At 44.9% G+C, this 18,256-nt stretch overlaps 1 protein-coding gene across 1 annotated transcript in view; it reads left to right on the forward strand.

Moving 5' to 3' along the window:
- The first annotated feature begins 5,029 nt into the window (after positions 1-5,029).
- PCP4 (Purkinje cell protein 4) overlaps positions 5,030-18,256 on the forward strand; it is a 53,363-nt gene continuing 40,136 nt past the window's right edge. The window contains exon 1 of the mRNA XM_075175204.1: positions 5,030-5,138. Coding sequence (XP_075031305.1) covers positions 5,130-5,138 — 9 coding nt within the window. The 5' untranslated portion in view covers positions 5,030-5,129. The remainder of the gene's footprint in view (positions 5,139-18,256) is intronic.

An 18,256-nucleotide genomic window follows, 5' to 3' on the forward strand; every position in this document is an offset into this window, starting at 1 on the left:
GTGGAAGTTTTCTCCAGTGTATGATATGCAAACCTGGGAGGCAGGGAACAAGATTTGTTCAGAGGGAGAGAGAACAGATGCATCTCTGTGGGTCAAGGGCTTTCATCGGAGAGAGGGGGGTCCTGTGCTCACTCAGGAAACTGTCTGAGGGCAGCTTATGCATCTTATACTGCGACTGCATACTGCAATATATGCAAGTTGTCCACAGAGTAGAGAGTTATTGCATGGAGGGCACTGCCATCACCATCAGCATCATTGCTCTAGAAGAAGAGACCATGCCTGGTGCTGTATTTGAAAAGAGCAAACTTGGCACCTAGCTATGAACTCAAATTTAACACCGGGCCCTGAGAAAGGAGGGGGTTTCACCCTCCTCCACTTCTCCCACTAGCTAATCTGGGCAGCTGATTCCTCAAAATGCCAGCTCGCATCCGTCCTGCTCTCAGGTACTGAACTGGGATGGCAGGGATGTCCTGCAGCGGGTGGGCGTGTGTGTGGTGGGGGGTGAGTGCCGTGGGGCCTCTGGGCTTCAGTGTGCTCTCCAGTGTGCCTCTCTTGGAAGCTCTGAACTCCTCAAAACAGGTCAGAAAATAAACACATTGTATGTTCCCCTCCTGAATCTAGTGCAAAGAGTCTTCTCTGCTAACATGCTTCTCTGTGCACGGTGGAGTACAGCCTGAATTGTCACCATGGGATTTTCTGCTTGAATTTGACACATTTATTTTGATGATGAAGAGCGAGACCAGTAGGACTCCTATCAATGTCAATGGGAACTGAAACGATTTTTCTTTCAGCGGTCTGTATCACTTACCATGTGATTGTGAGCCCTTTGGTCAGAAGTACCCCTTTAATAATTTGTGTTAGCATTGTGCCTTATACCCATAAGCTGACAGACCAATGGCACTCCTGTCAGAATACGAATACTAACACAATGTACCCACTATTACTTTTCACTGGAAAATGTTGTCACGTAATAAAAAAGCTTCTTCAGGGGCTGAACTTCATCATATTTACTTTGGGTCCTTACACTGTACTGACATGCCTGAAGCTGCAGAACAAACTGCTAGTCATACAATGAACTCTTACCGTGCGTATTGCCCACTTGGTCCACTCACAATAAGATCTGGGGCAATTAATGTAAATTTTAAAAAATGCCGGATGCCGGTGGAGGTCCTGGGAATATTAGCATAATAAAAGAGGACCAAAGATGATATTTTAAATGGGGTCTTCCTCCTCTTGTGTTATCACTGGTAACCCAGACAAGCCTCAAAAAAAAAAAAAAAAAGAGGGGGAAGTCCTGTTCAGGCTTCAAATTCATAAAAGGTAGAGTGCCTGCAGCGTTGTATCCCCAGTTGTAGGATTCATACTTAACCTAAAAATCATACATCCACACACTTGGTGAGGTGATTCTTCTCCAACTACCTTGTGCTGTGAACAGTTTTTTAAAGAAACTACGCATATCCACAAACACAGCATCCTGGCTCAGGTTAAAGAAGATCAAATACTAGTCGAATTAATGACACAAACTGCAAATATGCCACTGTGTTTAACAGGGCAAAAGAAAATCCTCCTCCTGCTGCTGGATCAACACTCATGGGCTGACATAATGCTGCTACCCCTCTACTTCCCTGCAAGACTGGGATCCCGGCTATCCTCGCTCAAAATCAAGACTGTGAAAGTCCCACTGGCTGGCTTAGACTAGTAATCACATCAGCGCCTGACAAGAACTGCACTGGCTCTTACTTGGTCAGGAGCCAGCAAGTTTCTCCAGAACAAGGATAAATCACGATTTAGCATTTTATTCCTGCCCAGAAGTCAGGGCATCAAGTTTCTGAGCTGATGCAATAACATGTTTATCAGTCCAAGTAAACGGATATGAATGGATTTACAAAGGTGGGCAGGTCGGGTCTTGCCAACCTGGGAGCCCAAGCACAATAAAAGGCAGCACTCTTCCTTCTTCTTCAGAGACAATTCACCCCCTTCTGCGGCTGAGGTCTCCAGTGCCTGTTTTCGACTCATGCCCTTAGCTTCCTCTGCTTTCCTAGCACCCTGAAGGAAGCAGGAGGCAAACCATGCATCTTCCACCCTCTTGCTATCAACCCCCCTTGCTGTCACCCTCCACATTTCTCCCCCTTCTGCCTCATACCCCACGACCACAGCCCTGTGCAGGCCCTGGTAAACAGTCTCTTTACATCTTTCTTATAAGCCCCTTTTATATATTGAAAAGCTGCAATAAGGTCTCTCCGGAGCCTTCTCTTCTCCAAGCTGAACAACCCAAACTCTCTCAGCCTTCCTTCATAGGAGAGGTGTTCCAGCCCACTGATCATTTTCATGGCCCTCCTCTAACAGGTCCATGTCTTTCTTGTACCGGGGACCCCAGACCTGGACGCAGTACTCCAGGTGAGGTCTCACGAGAGTGGAGTAGAGGGAGAGAATCACCTCCCTGGACCTGCTGGCCACCCTTCTTTTGATGCAGCCCAGGATATGGTTGGCTTTCTGGGCTGCAAGCGCACATTGCCAGCTCATGTCCAATTTTTTATCTGCCAGTATCCCCAAGTCCTTCTCCTCAGGGCTGCTCTCAATCCATTAATCCCCCAGTCTGCATTGATACTATTGCCCTGACACAGGTGCAGGACCCTGCATTTGGCCTTGTTGGACTTCATGAGGTTCATATGGGCCCACTTCTCAAGCCTGTCAAGGTCCCTCCGGATGGCAACCCTTCCCTCTAGCAAATCAACTGCACCACTCAGTTTAGTGTCATCTCCAAACTTGCTGAGGGTGCCCTCAATCCCCTTGTCTATGTCATTAATGAAGATATTAAATAGTTTTGGTCCCAGTACAGACCCCTGAGGGACATCACTCATTACTGGTTCCCACCTGGACATGGAGCCATTGACTGTAACTCTTTAGATGTGGCCATTCAGGCAATTCCTTATCCATCTAACAGTCCATCGGTCAAACCCATGTTTCTCTAATTTAGCAGCAAAAGTATTGTGGGGGACTGTATCAAAGGCCTTTCATAAGTCCAGGTAGATGACATCTGTAGCTCTTCCCTTGTCCACTGATGCAGCTACTCCATTGTAGAAGCCCACTAGATTAGTCAGGTGTGATTTGCCCTTGGTGAAGCCACGTTGGCTGTCTCTAATCACCTCCCTGTCTTCCCTATTTTTTGACATGTCTTCCAGGAGGATCTGCTCCATGATCTTACTGGGCACAGAGGTGAGGCTGACTGGTCGGTAGTTCCCGGGGTCCTCCTTTTCAGCCTTTTTAAAAATGGGTGTAATGTTTCTCTTTCTCCAGTCACCGGGGAGTTTGCCTGACTGCCATGACTTTTCAAATATGATGGAGAGTGGTTTGGCAACTACATCAGCCAATTCCCTCAGGACCCTGGGATGCATCTTGTCAGGTCTCATGGACTTGTATATGTTCAGGTTCTTCAAGGGGTCTCGAATCTGATCTTCACTTTCGATGGGAGGGACTTCATTCCCCTAGTCCCTGCCTTGAGGTTCAGGGGCTTGAGAGATGTGGGAACAGAGATTGAAAACTGAAGCAAATAATTTGTTGAGTACCTCAGCCTTCTCCATGTCGGTTGTCACCAGTTCTCCTGTTTGTCGGTTGTCACCAGCTCTCCCGTTTTATTTACCTGGGGGGTACATTTTCTTTAATCTTCCTTTTCTGGCCAACATATGTTTAGAATCCCTTCTTATTATTCTTTGCATCCTTTGCCAAATTCAGCTCCAACTGTGCCTTAGCTTTCCTGATCCCATCCTTACACATCTGGGCAGCTTCCCTGTATTCTTCCCAGGATATACCTCCCTGGTTCCACTGCCTGTGGAGCCTCCTCATCCTCAGGTGGAGGAGGCCAGCCCACCCCTGCTGGGGAAGAGTGCTGGAAGGAGCGCGCGGCGGGGCAGGGGCCAGGCAGGCATTCAGGTAGGAGCAGACTGAAAGCCGTGGCAGCAGTGACTGCAACGGGAGGGCTCCATCTGCCCCTCCGTCACTGCGCATCTACTGATGGGTGGTACGGGAAGGTGAAGCTGCAGTGCCTATGCCTCTGCAACCCAAAGGGGAAAGGCGTTTTCCAGAAAGGTCTCACAAAATTTATTTCACTATCTCTATTAAGACTGGCCCTGATTTTGATGAAGAGAAGAGGCTGCTGCAAGGTAGTTCCTGGAAGTGGAAAGGTTTGGCAAGCTTCTCGGGCTCTCCAAAATAATGTGTTAACTTTTTTATTGATTTGAGAAAAATTTGAGGGAGTTAAATGCATTCCCAGAGCAAATTGAATCTATATTTCTTCACAGATACATGAGTCAGAGCATCTGAATATGTATTACCAAATACAGTAATTGTGCTCCATCAAAAGATGGATGCTGGAGTATAACGGCACACTTTCCAAAGTTTTGTTTTAATTATTTATTCAGAAAAATTATCAGGACTCTTTTCCATATATCTGCGAAAGCAGCTAGATGAAGAAATGCTATATATTTTAACAGAAATGGCAGTGAGCCTCACATTGTGACTTGCTGAGCTCCTCAGCAATAAAGAGCAAGGCCAGGTGGTGAAGAGAGCCGTGAAACTTTGACTCTCTCATCCCATCAGTACCCATCAGTGCGCATTTCCAGGCTACTTCCAGCAGATACTGTTTCAAGGGCCGCTCTCCCCCCGGAGCTGGGTGGCCGAGCCCCTCCCCGGCTCCCAGGTAGCCTCCCGCGGTGACGGTCTCCTTCTTCGGCAGGGGAGCTCCGGCACCACCACGAAGGGGAGCGCTGCTTGGGGAAAGCTGCAGTCCCGGTGCTTGGAACCACTGTTTTCTGAGGGTGCAGCGGGGCTCCTGCCTCAGCACCTCCGCCCTGCCCGCTCGGCCGAGGAGGCGGGGGCGGGTTCCCGGCAGTGCGGGACAGGGACCCCGGGGGCCCGGGCACCCGCTGCCGCGCCTGAGACCCCCGCCGCCGCCGCCAGGGGGCGCCGCGCCCTCTCGGATGGGGGCGCGGAGGCTCGGCGCGGGCGCGGCGCTCATTGGCTGGCGCGGGCTAGGCTGGGCGCGGGGCGCCGCTTCTTAACGGGCGGCGCGGGGCGGCGGGAGCGCTGTGCCGGGCGGGCTGCTGCGGGCCGGGCTGCTGCTGCTGCGCGACATGAGCGAGGTGAGCGGCCGTTGGGGCGAGCGGCCGTTGGGGGGGCGGCGGCGGCGGCGGGCTCTCGCGGAGCACCAGCGGGGGCTTGTGGGGGGAAACCGCCGCAGCCCCTCGGAAAGCGGCCCGGGAGGCTGGAGCGTGGGCAGCACCTGGCGTTGAACGTAACCGTCACTTTCCAAAGAGCAGCTGGGGAGGGCCGGGTGCTTCCCGGGCTGGGAACCCGGTGAGGCTCTGCTGTACTTCCCGGCAGAGCTAGTGGACCTGAGAGGTGTCTCTTTGCTGGGTGGGGAGTCTCAGATATGTAGCTTGTGTTAAACTCTTGTCTTCCGATAAACAGATCTCCACAGGTGTGTATGCTCCTTCAAAGCATAAAACAAGGCAATGTTTTACCCTTTGAAGGACCATGCAGACCAGTGGAGAATCATTTATTAAAAAACCTGATAATTTGAACATGTATCTAATGCTTTCCTATGCAGAAGGAAGGATCTAGTAAGTTGTGTGAAAGTTACCTGCTAGAGCTCATGGAAAAAAATGCCCTGTTTGTAGTTGGATGCTGATGTAAACTTTATAAATAGTGTCCTGGTAAGGATTGCAATTAAGGAAAAAATGTAAATAGTGCCAAACATATAAGGATCACTTGTATCCTTGTAAATAAATAAGCGGAAAATTTTCACTTGCAGGTTTTTTGCAGTGGGAAAGTTCTCTAGGGCAAACTAGTATTTTTGTTATTAAAAGTGTCATCAGACAGGATGACTGCTTGACAGTGTAGTCAGTCAAATGCCAGGCAGGTTCAGCTGGCAGATCCCACATTCTCTGGTGCAACTCTTTTCTTTGGGAATCACTAGAAATATGTGTAACTATGCCCTACCCAGCACCTATTTTTGGAGGCTATTTCCTATTATAAAAGATCTGCTGCTTCATTAACAAATGAGTATTCCTTTCTTAGCAGCAAGAGTAAAATTAAGAGCAACAGCAAATAAGTTTTGGCTAGTTATTGTGCAGGTGTTACACTCAGCTGTATTTTTAGATGAGGTGTAAACCTGAGACAAAAAGCAATGTAGTAGCATGGTCTCTGGTGCAGGGATTTAAGAGGGGAAGTTTACATCTTGGCTTGCAGGTCAGGCTGAATGGGGAAAGGAGAGGAAATCCTCATCGTGCTTTTCTGCTGCTTGCAGGGATCAGGCAGTCCAGGTGTAATGCACCGGGCTCTCCATGACCTCTCCTCTGCTGCTGCCTGTATTTATATCAACCGGATAGAATTCATGCAGTGTGGGGGTTTTTTTGCAGTCACCTTTGCCACCCAGGCTAGCTGAAGTGTTCTGTGAGATGCAACAACACTATTCTACTCCTTAAAGGTAGCATTTGGGGAAAAAAATACTACTTATAGTGGGGTGTAATGATTGGGTGATACTGCTGTACTTGGTATAACTGTACACTGCACTCTTTTTGTTATAGCCCTGTGCTTGGTTGTATTTGCTCAGTAATTACCCCTTCATAGTTTGAATTAGATTGCTTGCCTTTTGAATTTTAAAGGTCCTGATGAACACCAAGATGATTCCTAACGCCAGCGTAGGGGTTCTCTATTCATAATGCATTTCCTTGTGCCTCACAGAACAGTATTCCTAGCAAACCCTCAGAGCTGGAAGATGTCTCTTTCCCTGGCGCAGCACTAAGCCCTGTTTGTATGACACTTAGCACTGCACTCGCTGTCTTCAGTGCTACTGTCATTCAGCTGACAGTATTGGAGAGTTTATCACTCACAGCCCCAATGAAAAAAGCTTCCTTGCTGTTACTTGCCTGTCAGCTATTACGCAAAAGGTGATTCTTTTTCCAAAAGGCAGACGAAAGCAAATGGACTACCCCAAACCACCTCACTGCAAATGACTTGTTAAAAAATGAGGCAAAAAAGATTAGCAGAAAGCAAGCTCCTTAGACATCTGTTTGCTGTATTTGGATGGGGTCTTGGTGGATTTCACTTGTAATGCTGTAACTGAAAAATATTTTCCATTTTCTTTGTTTTAATCTGCTAGCAAATCTGAGGACAGAGTGATTGAATAGAGGCTCAACTAGAGCCATCAAAAGATTATCCCAAATAGAATGGTGTTGGGAGGGTGGGAAGGTTTTTTTTGCTTTGTTAACAGTTGTCAGGATTTGAGTGGAGCTTGAAGTGCAGTTGCAGAAATCTCTGAAGAGAGCTTTCATATCCCTCAAGTTATTTGCTGACACTTTGCATGGATTCTTACTTTACTCCTTCAAGCAAAATTAACTTATTTCCTGTTTATGGGCAGTGATTACCAGTCTCCTGGTGGAGAAAGCTGACCAGGAAGCAGCCATTCATCTCACTATAGCACTTTTCTATTTTCTAGCAGCTAACTTATTTTTTTCAGGAAGGATAAAGAACTTTTCTACAGAAAAACCCTACACTTCTTCCTCTGCAATATTTGTCTGAAAATGCGTTTAAGGTGCTCTGTCTTCTTCTGGGCAGAAGTCTGGCCCCGTAACTAGTTACAGGGAACCTGAGGTATAAGAGTTTACCTAGTAGCATCGCAAAACATGGTCAGTGCTTCCTGCTGCTTGGTTTTACTGGCAGTTAGGTCACTTAGCTGTACGGGGAACTTCTCAGGAACATCACTGTATACTGAAATGTATTTTAGGTGTTGAAGTAGCTTTGAAAATCTGTCCTCAAATAACTGAGGAGCCTTTTCTTTAGGTCTATAGGTGTTTTCTGTTATTTTTAATGAGCCTAGAGAGACTAGCCATGCTGGAAAATATCAGCTCCTGTCAGTGAGCACCCATGAGATGCAGCCCTTCTTCCATTAAAGATCTCTGGTCACATAGGATGAACTGGGGGAAGTAATCTTGGGTAATGGGTTTGCAGACTAATGCCAAATAGCTATTCACAGCCGGTAGTTTTACCAGTGAGCCTCACAACTGGCATAAACTTGATTCACCACAGGGAATCCTGTCGTCTTATCAGTCATTTAACTATCTGACATGTTGCAGATATGTCATGGTGACAGTATTCCCTGGCACAAAGGTACACAAGAAGTATTTCATCACAAACATTTTTATGATGTTCACTGCCACTCTTGCCTCCTGTGTTGAGTGATTCTGGGTGTTATCAGGAATCGGGTCTGGACTTGGGAAGGAGTGCGCTTAAACACTATGGCGTTACAGCCCTGGATGCTGTTCCAGTGGTTAAGGGATGAAGCACATGTGTAAGGAGTCAGAGCTTAAAATAGCATTAGCAGAGATTGCCTTGTTGGATGCATTTATTTGCTTTTGATATTAAAGGGTCAAGAGTGGTATTGCTGGTGTAGGGGAGGAGTTCAGCTTTAAAGTGATATTTAGGTGTCTGTCTTCGGGAGAGCCATTCAGGAAATCTACCTAATCAGCCCACATGCCTGAGGCACCTGTGATTTAAAGAAAGAACTTGCACTGGAAGAGCTTTATATAACACGAGTGAAGTGCTGTACTGATTGCCAGGGCTCTGATGCGCACCACCTAAGGCAGGGTTTGAGCCAACAGCTTTGTGTATTTGAGGAGCAGCCTAGCTACCAGACCATAGCAAGAATATTCTAGCTTTGCTTTTGAAACAGGCATCAAGCAACCAGGCACATGAAATTCATAAGACAGAAGAGAGCTGTTAGGGGTTTGACTCCGTAGAGTTCTTAGGTCTCTTAGTTGGGGAGGCTAAGAGCTGGGGACGTGATGTGTGCATAAATATAGGGGTCAGGCTTTGAATACAAAGAACACCAGGTCTTGTTTCTTCTTTGAGCTACAGCAAGCTCTTTGCCTTATGTTGCCTCTGGGCTCTTGAATCCTGCAGCAACTGCTGTGTTGTGTCCACCTTCAAAAGGATCATGAAGAATGCTCATGTGTCCTGGCAGTAGGGGCGTGCAGGACATTCGTGTGGGGATGAGCTGTCATGTGGGGTATGCTCATCCTGACAGCTCTCCTCTGCGGCCTGGAGTACTGAACCTTTGTTTTGGAGCTCAGATCACCTTCAGTGGGAGGTACCCATGCAGCCAACTCAGCAAACATGGAGGCTTCACTGGAAAGATGACATGGCCTAACACTAGGGTCAAAGATATTTTTCTGAAAATTGAGCTTCCTTGAGGTGTGTGCATGAGACACTAATCACTAAGGCCATCTCTGCTGTGGCTGTTTTCAAAACCAGTACCACATGGCCTGGTGGTTTGAGTATGCTCCTAGGCTGGCAGAGTAACAAAGGGTATCTTGTTCCCTCCAGGTTGAGGGAGAACCTGGAACATATCTCTATCACTCTGGACAATTGTGCTCACCAGGAGGCTGTTGGAGAAGGAGGGACATGTCCAAGTGTGAAACATTGGGTGTACATGGAGGCTTCTGTCTGAAACTGTAGCTGCTTCAGGTAGTTAAATGGGAAAACTGGGGTTCTTCCATGGGTTGCTCTCCCAAGTTCAGTTGAAACCATTCAATTGAAATGGTATTTAGGGTCTCAGAACCACGTGTATTTAAACACTGAAGTGAGGATTGTACACCAATAATCCTGATGGCACTAAAGCAAAGAGCTGGTGTTTGTCAGGGGAAAACAACTGTCAAACTGTCTGAGCCAGCCAGTTGTCTTAGGGGGGTCCTTCTGGATGCATTTTTCAGATACTGCCATGACCCCCACTGTTAACTATTGGCCTCACTGAGGTTATACCCATAGTAGGTTTAAAACTGTAAAGAGCTAAAAAATGAAGCACGAAGATGGCAGGGTGGAGGAGGAAAATCTGCAGCTGTTATAGGATGGGGGTGGGACAGATAAGGCACGTGAACATCAGTTTTAATTTTAACTCGCATTATTTATTAGCAGAATGGTAAATTGCAGCTGAAAAGAGGAGGAAGAAGGGAGAACAATAAGTTTTAGATCTGTCACTTTGCCTACTCCTTCCATCAGTATGGTTTCAGTGGGATCAAGCATCCTCTAAAATAGCACTTAGAAGTGATGTTGGAAATTGATCTTAATTTGGTGAAACTGGTAGACAGACTGTTTAGAAAGAAGCACACTGGTTTTCTTGCAATGTATAGAATGCCAACAGATTCAAACAACACAACACTTTATTAAAGGGCAGTTAGCTTTAATAGTATGCTTCAAATATGTTTCCCTGTAAAAGAGTAACTTAAAGCAAAAACTCCTGCATTCGTAAAACGGGAAAACTCCAACCTTCGTACTGCAGTACTTGATAATAGAATATCATTTCAGGTTGCAAAGGCATATTAGTTTCTAGTCCAATATCCCTGAATTTGTAATGCATTGGCAAGTTTATAAGAGTCATCTTCTAACAGTTTCTAGATTAACTAGATCATGCTAATGATGAAATGTGGTGTATAGTAGCAGTTAACTTCAACAGAACAGCGGTGGTCTTTTCATCAAAGTTTGTGGGGTGTTTGTTTATTGATTTGAATAAAATATTTGATTTCCAGGCCACTATTTGTGGTTGTCTGTCTTGCTTTTTTTGTAGGGATGACTTGGAAAATGTGTCTCAGTGCTTACATGTTTTACCTCTTCTCTGTAACTTTGCTACAGAAAAGTTGCAATAGAGCGGCTAGGCCTAGACATTGGGTACGTAAATCATGAGATACCCACTTCTTAGCTGAAGAGGATTTGGGGGAAGAAGGCTGCACGCATCAGGGGAAAGCTATGCCTTTCTTCAGCCTGTCAGTTGCAACAGAGCCTTAAATTCACTGAGCCATGTAACGCTTTCTTCTCTGCAAGGCGTAGGATCTTCTAATGAAGATGAATAACATACATTCTCCCTCTTTCTAAGAAAAGGTGTTCTGTTTCTTTTTTTTCAGTTGTTTGGACATTGGGTTTGTAAATAAAAAGACCTAGCAGATAGGATTTGACCTAGGAACTACATCAAATCATAACTAACAAATCCTTTTTCCCCTTCTTCCTCTACTTTTAATTAAGAAATTCAGTATTTATTTCTCTTATGGAAAGAGATGGAAGAGACAGACTATACAGGCTACCTTTCTCTTAACAGGAAAATGAATGGCAATCTTGATGGAATAAGCAACTGCAGAAGAGTTGCAATTGTGAAACTTATTATTAATGGCAGGATTTGAGGTTGCAATCTATCCCTACTCCCCATGTCTGTTCCCTCTGAGACCAGACTAGTCTACTTATAGGTAAATTGTGCAAGGGTCTCATAGGCCAGGTCTTTGGCTGGTGCGATCTCATCAATTCATACCAAGTGGGATATAGCCTTATTTATGCACTAACATGGAATTTGGAGGAAGAAGCATGAGTTTAGTCAGAGAAGAAATGAAAATTGTCTGCTTACATGCTTTGAATATTAGTTACACCTGAACTGTCTTTCCTCTTAAAGAAAAGTATTATTTTACAGACACTGAGTGTTCTTACATTATCACTTTAGTATATAGTGCATGAAACATGACCCGAAACAGTGGTGCAGCTGATACTGTGAGTACTGTGACAGTAGACAGAATGATGTTAGAGATCCCTTTTGTTAAAGCTGAAACTAAGAAACAAAAGGAAAAAAAACTGTGAAAGGCGGTGTCCTTCTTGTCTGACTTTGGAGACTTCAAAGATTCGTAGACTGAGACAGCAGGCTGATGAGAGGGGTGGCACCAGGTATGAGGGCTTCAGATTTTCTAACGTGTGGAGAGACAGAGCTACACCTATGGCAAAATGTATGCAAGTGTATATTTAGTGTCTTTAGCAGAGAGTCTTAGAGTCGAAATGCCTGACAGAAAGGTCTGAGCTGTTCTGTCACCAGCCTTATTTGCTGCTCCTTGGCTGGTAGGTTTGATTCTAGCCGTGCTGTGAAGCCAGCTGCTGGATAGTGCCAACAGGACTAGAAAGCTGCAATAGTAGAACCAGAGAAACCTGAACCAAATTTTGGGGTTATAATGGTTTAAACTCAGAAGGGGCATGCACTGCTGTGCTCTTGAGCAGGGGAAGGCTATGTTGGATCACAGCACAACAGGAGTGTCCTAAAAGTGAAGAAGAGAGACCTGTAGGGATCTTGGCTAGCTGCACACACTGGTGTAGATGTATTTGTAGGGATTTTTGGTGCACCTTTTCTGGGAATGATGGAGCACAGTTCAGAAATGCCCAAGCTAGCACTGACTAGGGCTATCCCTGGAAACAGGACAACTCCGTGTTATGCTAAAGCTTGTTAATCTTGACAAGAGTTAGCAGGCTCTTCTGGAGTCAATCACTGAGACAGCTGGAACAGTCCTGTCAGCATCTCCAGTTGGAACTAGTAGGTTTGCACATGAGAAGCAGTTTTTCACAGAAAGTGCCTTAGTTTTGTAGGGGATGGAGGACAACTTTCAAGGAAATTGGGGATCTGCACAGCTTCAGAATCACTGAGCAGAGTGCTGGAAAGCAGACAGTACCCATTGCTAATGCCTGGGGATGCTTTGCATCTCTGTCCTCTGTGACCTACAAAATAAGCCTTGCTACCCAGCAGGTACCGCTGGGCAGGGCACCTGGCTGTCAATCTGCCTCGGTGATGCTTTGTTCTTTATGAATCTAACACTAGAGGGATTACCAGGCATTGAAATAGTAGTTGGCAGCATTCTAACTACAGGAGAAGATGCATTTCAAGGAAAAGGCTATCAAGATCATGGTAGCAACTCCTAAATTGGTGCAAGTGTGTAACTAAGCATATGAGGAAAAGCTGAATAGATCTGAACACATCTTGATTTCTTGAGAATTTTGGTAATATTGGACCTTTTCCTAGTAACACTTGGGATATGAAGGAAGACCCGTGATTTGTGGGGATGTTTTTGTAGACATCATAGCACTTTCCTGCAAATAGGTTGCCTTTAGTGAATTGGTATTTCTGAGCCAGATGTATTCAACTGATCTGCCCTGTCCGGTGCCACTACCCACATACCGCTGTACCTTTGCCTGTCTACTAAGGAGCTGTGTGTGTTTCAGCAAAGCTGCCCTATAGGCAGTAGGGTGAGGTTGGGTGGATCAGAGGAAAGTGTGCCCTATTCTGCAAGGGGATGCGGAAGTTGGGTTTTGGATGTCCAAGGTGGACTTCTTTTTAAAAGGGACCAAGCAAGGTTGAGTGCAGACTCCATCAGACAGATACAACATAATTTGGTGAGGGAGAGAAGCCTGCCTGAGATGAACCAGAGTGTAATGCCTAGCTAAATGTGAAAACACATTTGAAAATGCTAAAGTCCAAGTTTGGGTGGAGCAGTAGGGGAGAGGTGCAGAGACAGAAAAATAATTCTCATAAAAATCACTAGCATGTCTTTCGTTTGAATTCTAGGGCTTTTCACTCCTAGCTTGAATGTTTCAAGTAATGGGATTCTTGCTGTCTCTCTCCTCCTTTTCTTTTGTAGAAAATATGCTTTTCTTTGAAACCCCCAGAATTAAATTATTTTTGTTTTAAGATACTGAATACTCTGGATGTTGACTTTTTTAAGCACATAATTTTAACACTAATTGAAATACTCTGAAGAATGGCTTTTATCTGAACTTAAGAGATACTATGTGGTGTTCAGGAAAAAAACCTGAATAACATTGAAATCTGGTTCATTGAATTCCAAACATATATTAGTAAAATGTGAGGTAAAAGGGAGACCAGTTGGAAACTGCTACAAATTAGAAGCATTAACTTGGTAGGAATGAGGAGGAGGAAGAGCATACTAGGCAAGAGAGGGATGGCTAGGCAGGTAGATTTCTGCAGATGACATGGTGGAAAAATAAGACATGTGGCTTCATAGCTGCTTCATACATATCACTACTCCACTCATATTTGACAGATACACACTCACCACTGGAAAAGAGGGCAAATACATTGTTGGCTTGGCATGCTTTAAAATGCATGTGCCCTCACACATGTGTCGCAGTTTAAGCGGGGCAGCCAAATGCCTAAGGCAGGCCAGCTTCATGCCAATTTTAGTTTGCCAGTCAGAGTTGGCTAGCTGTGACTTCTTTCCTTCGGCATATTTTGCAAGCTACTGGACAGCACTAACATCCAAGCCAAGCTGAAATGAACCTCTCCAGTAAGATTACAGGAGACCCTCTCCTTGTTTCACAGGGCTTTTATTCTGAGCACTGCCTTATATTCTTTGCTTGGACTAAAAGCTTGGTGCATTTCCATCCTGGAACTGGACTTATGGGATGGATCTGCAGATGCAGAAACATTGGTAGCAAAGGATTTAGCATTAACGTTGTAAACTTATTGCAGAAAAAAACAAGTTGCAAATTATCTGAATTCTAGCAATATCTTTTTGCGGTCATGCCATGTAAACCTTTAATAGATGTTTTTGTCTGACTGCAGTGTGTCAGCACTGTCAGACTGCAGCACACAGCTGGATCTAAGAGAATGTTGTTATATGCTTTCTGCATGAAACTTCTAAGGAACCTATTTTCTGTCGAGTCATGGGATGGGTATGTTAGAATATTGTGAATGCATGACTGTTTTCTGGAGGAGCAGATTAGAGTCCTTTTTAATGGCATTGAATGATGGTTTGCTACGTTCATGTGTGAATAAGGTGAAAATGTCTAGTTGGGTAACATTTTTCTTTCACTTCATATGCAAGACACAAAGTGCAGAATGGAGCCTGATACATAATGGGAGACTGAAGGCAGAAGGAATGACTGACTACTTGGAGTGGAGAAACTTGCAAGCTTTCATTGGACTTCAACTGGAAAACACAGTTCTGTGGAGGGAGAGTGTTTGAAACAATGTGGGGGAGCTTTTGCTGAATCTGCCTGACCACATATCCCCTGGACTTATTCCACGGCTAGGGCACTGCAGGAACTGTAGAGCATTTAGTCTTAGGGCAGGTAACCTGGTGGGTCTGTCCTGGGGCCAGGGACCCTGGGAACTACCTACAGCTGCTCAGTGAGAATTGCTTTCTTCTCTGCTGCTATTAACAATGAAGCTGATGGCAGCATCAATTTCACTGAGCAGCTGCAGGGTTCTGTGAGCTTCTGATTTATGGAAATCCCTATTTTTTGGCCAGCTCTTGGTCAGAGCTAGTGACCTGGTTTTTCTTCTGCTTGCTGTATGAGAGTGTATTTGATTGCTGTCCCTGATTCCTGGCAATCAAGGTGACCTTGTGCATTGCCCTGTCCATTTTCCTTTTTAGTATGGCAGGGTTGTTTCTAATTGCTTGGCTGCTGTTTAGACTCATAGTACTAAGACAGCTTTGTTCTGAACTGCCTCACACTTCAAACACAGCAGCTCCCCCAAAGTCTCAGCGGGTGAGTTCTGATACAGATTTGAACAATGCGGGATAAATCCTCTGTCAAGAGAGGCCCCATTTTGAGGCAGCTTCAGCAGCCAATTCAGGGTTCCCCTTGCATGAATCTCCTTGTGGCACAGAGCCAGAGATAACAGGTTTGCATCATCTCTCTGTGCAGCCCCTGGGCAGGGTGCATTGCCAAGGCTGCAGCATGCTCTCAGTCCAGTGATTCCCCTGCTGCTGGAATAGCCCTAAAGAAGTTACTGTCATCACTGCAGATGGCTCTGGGGCTGCTCGGAGCTGCTCTCCGTGACCAGACTGGCTGCCCCGGGGTTTGAGGACTAGAGTAAGTGATGCATAAACATCCTTAAAGGCTGTCCCTTGAAGACAGCCTCTAACTCAATTACAGCTGGGTTTGTAGCTCAGCAGATTAAATTACCCTAAACTTCAGAAGCAGCTGGAAGAATGAAATATAAAGTAAATATTTGTTACAAAACCGCTATCCATATTTACTTATATTATACCTAGGCAAGGATTGTGACCCCTTAATTGGCTTAGGGCACTCCTCCCATCTGGGGATGCTAATATTAAAGGATACCCAAGATACCATCTGAATCAAAATGCTTTCCCGAGGTCCCCAAGTTTCTGATTTGTTTCTAGTCAGATGCCAGACTCAGTTGCCATCAACTGTCTGTATTGCCTGTGCAGGTGGCCAAGGCTTATAGTTTAGGCTGCATAGATGTACCAGTGTTGCTCCATGTTTTGCTCTGTTGCAGAGTAAAGATTGCTAGGAGGTAATGCAGCATCCCAGGGAGATACTGCGTGCTATGTTTCATGGTATGAAGCACTGACTTGCTCAGATTTCCAGTGCCCAGAACAAAATTGCAGTGCCGCCATGGTACTGTCTGTTGCCTGTTCCGTTGCCCTTGTACAACTGTTTGTGGATCAGAGCTGTCAACTACATTACTGAAATGATCAACAGAAACAATTAAACTATGTATTTTTTTAGCTGGATCATTTCAGTGATTGTTTTCAACACAGCTCTGCTGAAGGGTTATTTTTAACTTGAATAATTTTAGTGCTCCCATTTTCTGTATGACCTTGCCAACAATTGTATCCAAACAAACGAGGCCTTGGGGATGGGAAGGTGTGGCTGGATTGGGCTAGACTGGGAAGTAGGAGTTCTTAATAGGAGTTCTTAAGGCAGGTTTCCTGCCCAGAAATGCCCTTTCTGGAACTGTAGTGCCAGCTCTGATGCTACCAATAGATAAGAAATAATAGGAGAAAAAAGGAAGAGACCACCTCAAGAATCTCAGTAATTTTTCATTTATGCCATCTAGCTTAATCAATCTGTTTTTATGTAATTGAAATACTCTTCTTCAGTCACCTTGATTTTTCCTCTTTGTCAATTTCCAGTGTAATTAGGATACGGGCTGTATCACCCATGTCCAAATGAGAGCTGAGGTAATTTCTTGGCAAGTGGTGTGAGAAGCCTTATTTTGTAGTTGTTTTTACCCTATTTGCCCTTTGCTAAACAAAACCTAACATGCAGTTTAGAGAAATTCCAAAGTACCACATTGAGGTTCCAACTCTACTCATGCGAGTGATTCTGCTGAATTGAAGACAACTACTTTTCCACATATGAATTACCTCTGTAAATAAGCCTTGCAGGATCATATCCTCCATTTCCTGCAGAAAAAAGAGGGAGTACTTCTTATGGCTGGCATGGTAATTAACAGGATTTGGGAAATACATTCTTGCAGCTGCTTTCAAAATTAACTTCAAAGATTCCATTAATCCCTGCCTCAGAAAAAATAAATTGTGATTACAATGTCTTTGGAGAAATATCTGCTTAATAATGTTTTAATTCAAAATATGCTAATAACCTAAATATTAAGCAAGGTACTGTTTGTGCTAATTATGGTGATTACATTTGGTGTTGGTGTAAATATTCTGTTTACAATGTTATATTGAATCTGAATACAAATCAGCAGGTTCTCACTGTGCTGATTTATAAATTACAGCCCAGCATTGGCAAAAGTGGGGCACAGTGAAAGTTCTTCTCTGTGCTATTAGAATATTTAAAAACATGACTGTAAGTGGGTTCTTATATCCCAGACAGTGATTCTCGCTGCCGATTTTCATCAGGTGCCTTCTTATTTAACCTGAAAGCGTGCTGGGTGCTGAAGCTCTGTTGTCTGCATGCACTCAGAAGTGCCTGTTCTCAGGACTTACCTCAAGCCAAAAGCTCTGTCTAGACAAAAGTGAACAAATCACACCTCTTAAATTGAGGCAAATTCCCTAACTCTGCTAAAGCCCCTGTGATTAAGGCACTCTGGCCATTGGATGGAGTATGCATTTTGCGTAGGCATGTAAATAAAATGCATGTTTTACATGGACAATGACCACATTGCAAACAAAATAACCCAGGAGCAGGGACTGCAACCCTGTCTTTCAACTACCCTGAGATACCCCAACTTCAGGGTTACTCCTTCAGTTCCCATTGCTTTTTCTGTGCCTGGCCGTCCAGTGGATCAAAAGGAGGGCCAGGGCTTTCCACCAGCATGCCTCCCTATGCTGTCTCATGGGAGCTGCGGGTTCACCCTGAGTAAACAGTACCTACATCTGCATGTCCTCCTTCCTGGGGAAATGCAGCAACCAGTACACCAGCAGTCGACTTGGTAAATTGTCTGCTTTTCACACAGGCTGCAGCTTGTATGGACAGCTATACCTTGAATATAGTGCTTTCCTTCTGTATTTGAAAGTAGCGTTTAAGACTTAATCTGCAACAGTGTAAATGACTGTCAAAGATGCAAGGATATGACTTCTGAGGTCCAGGTTGTGTCCTTTACAGAAAGATGAAAGGAAGTTGTGGAGAGATTGTATCTTGCCCAAATAATTGGAATGTCAAGAGC

Source organism: Calonectris borealis, chromosome 1, assembly GCF_964195595.1.
Source record: "Calonectris borealis chromosome 1, bCalBor7.hap1.2, whole genome shotgun sequence".
Lineage (NCBI taxonomy): Eukaryota > Metazoa > Chordata > Aves > Procellariiformes > Procellariidae > Calonectris > Calonectris borealis.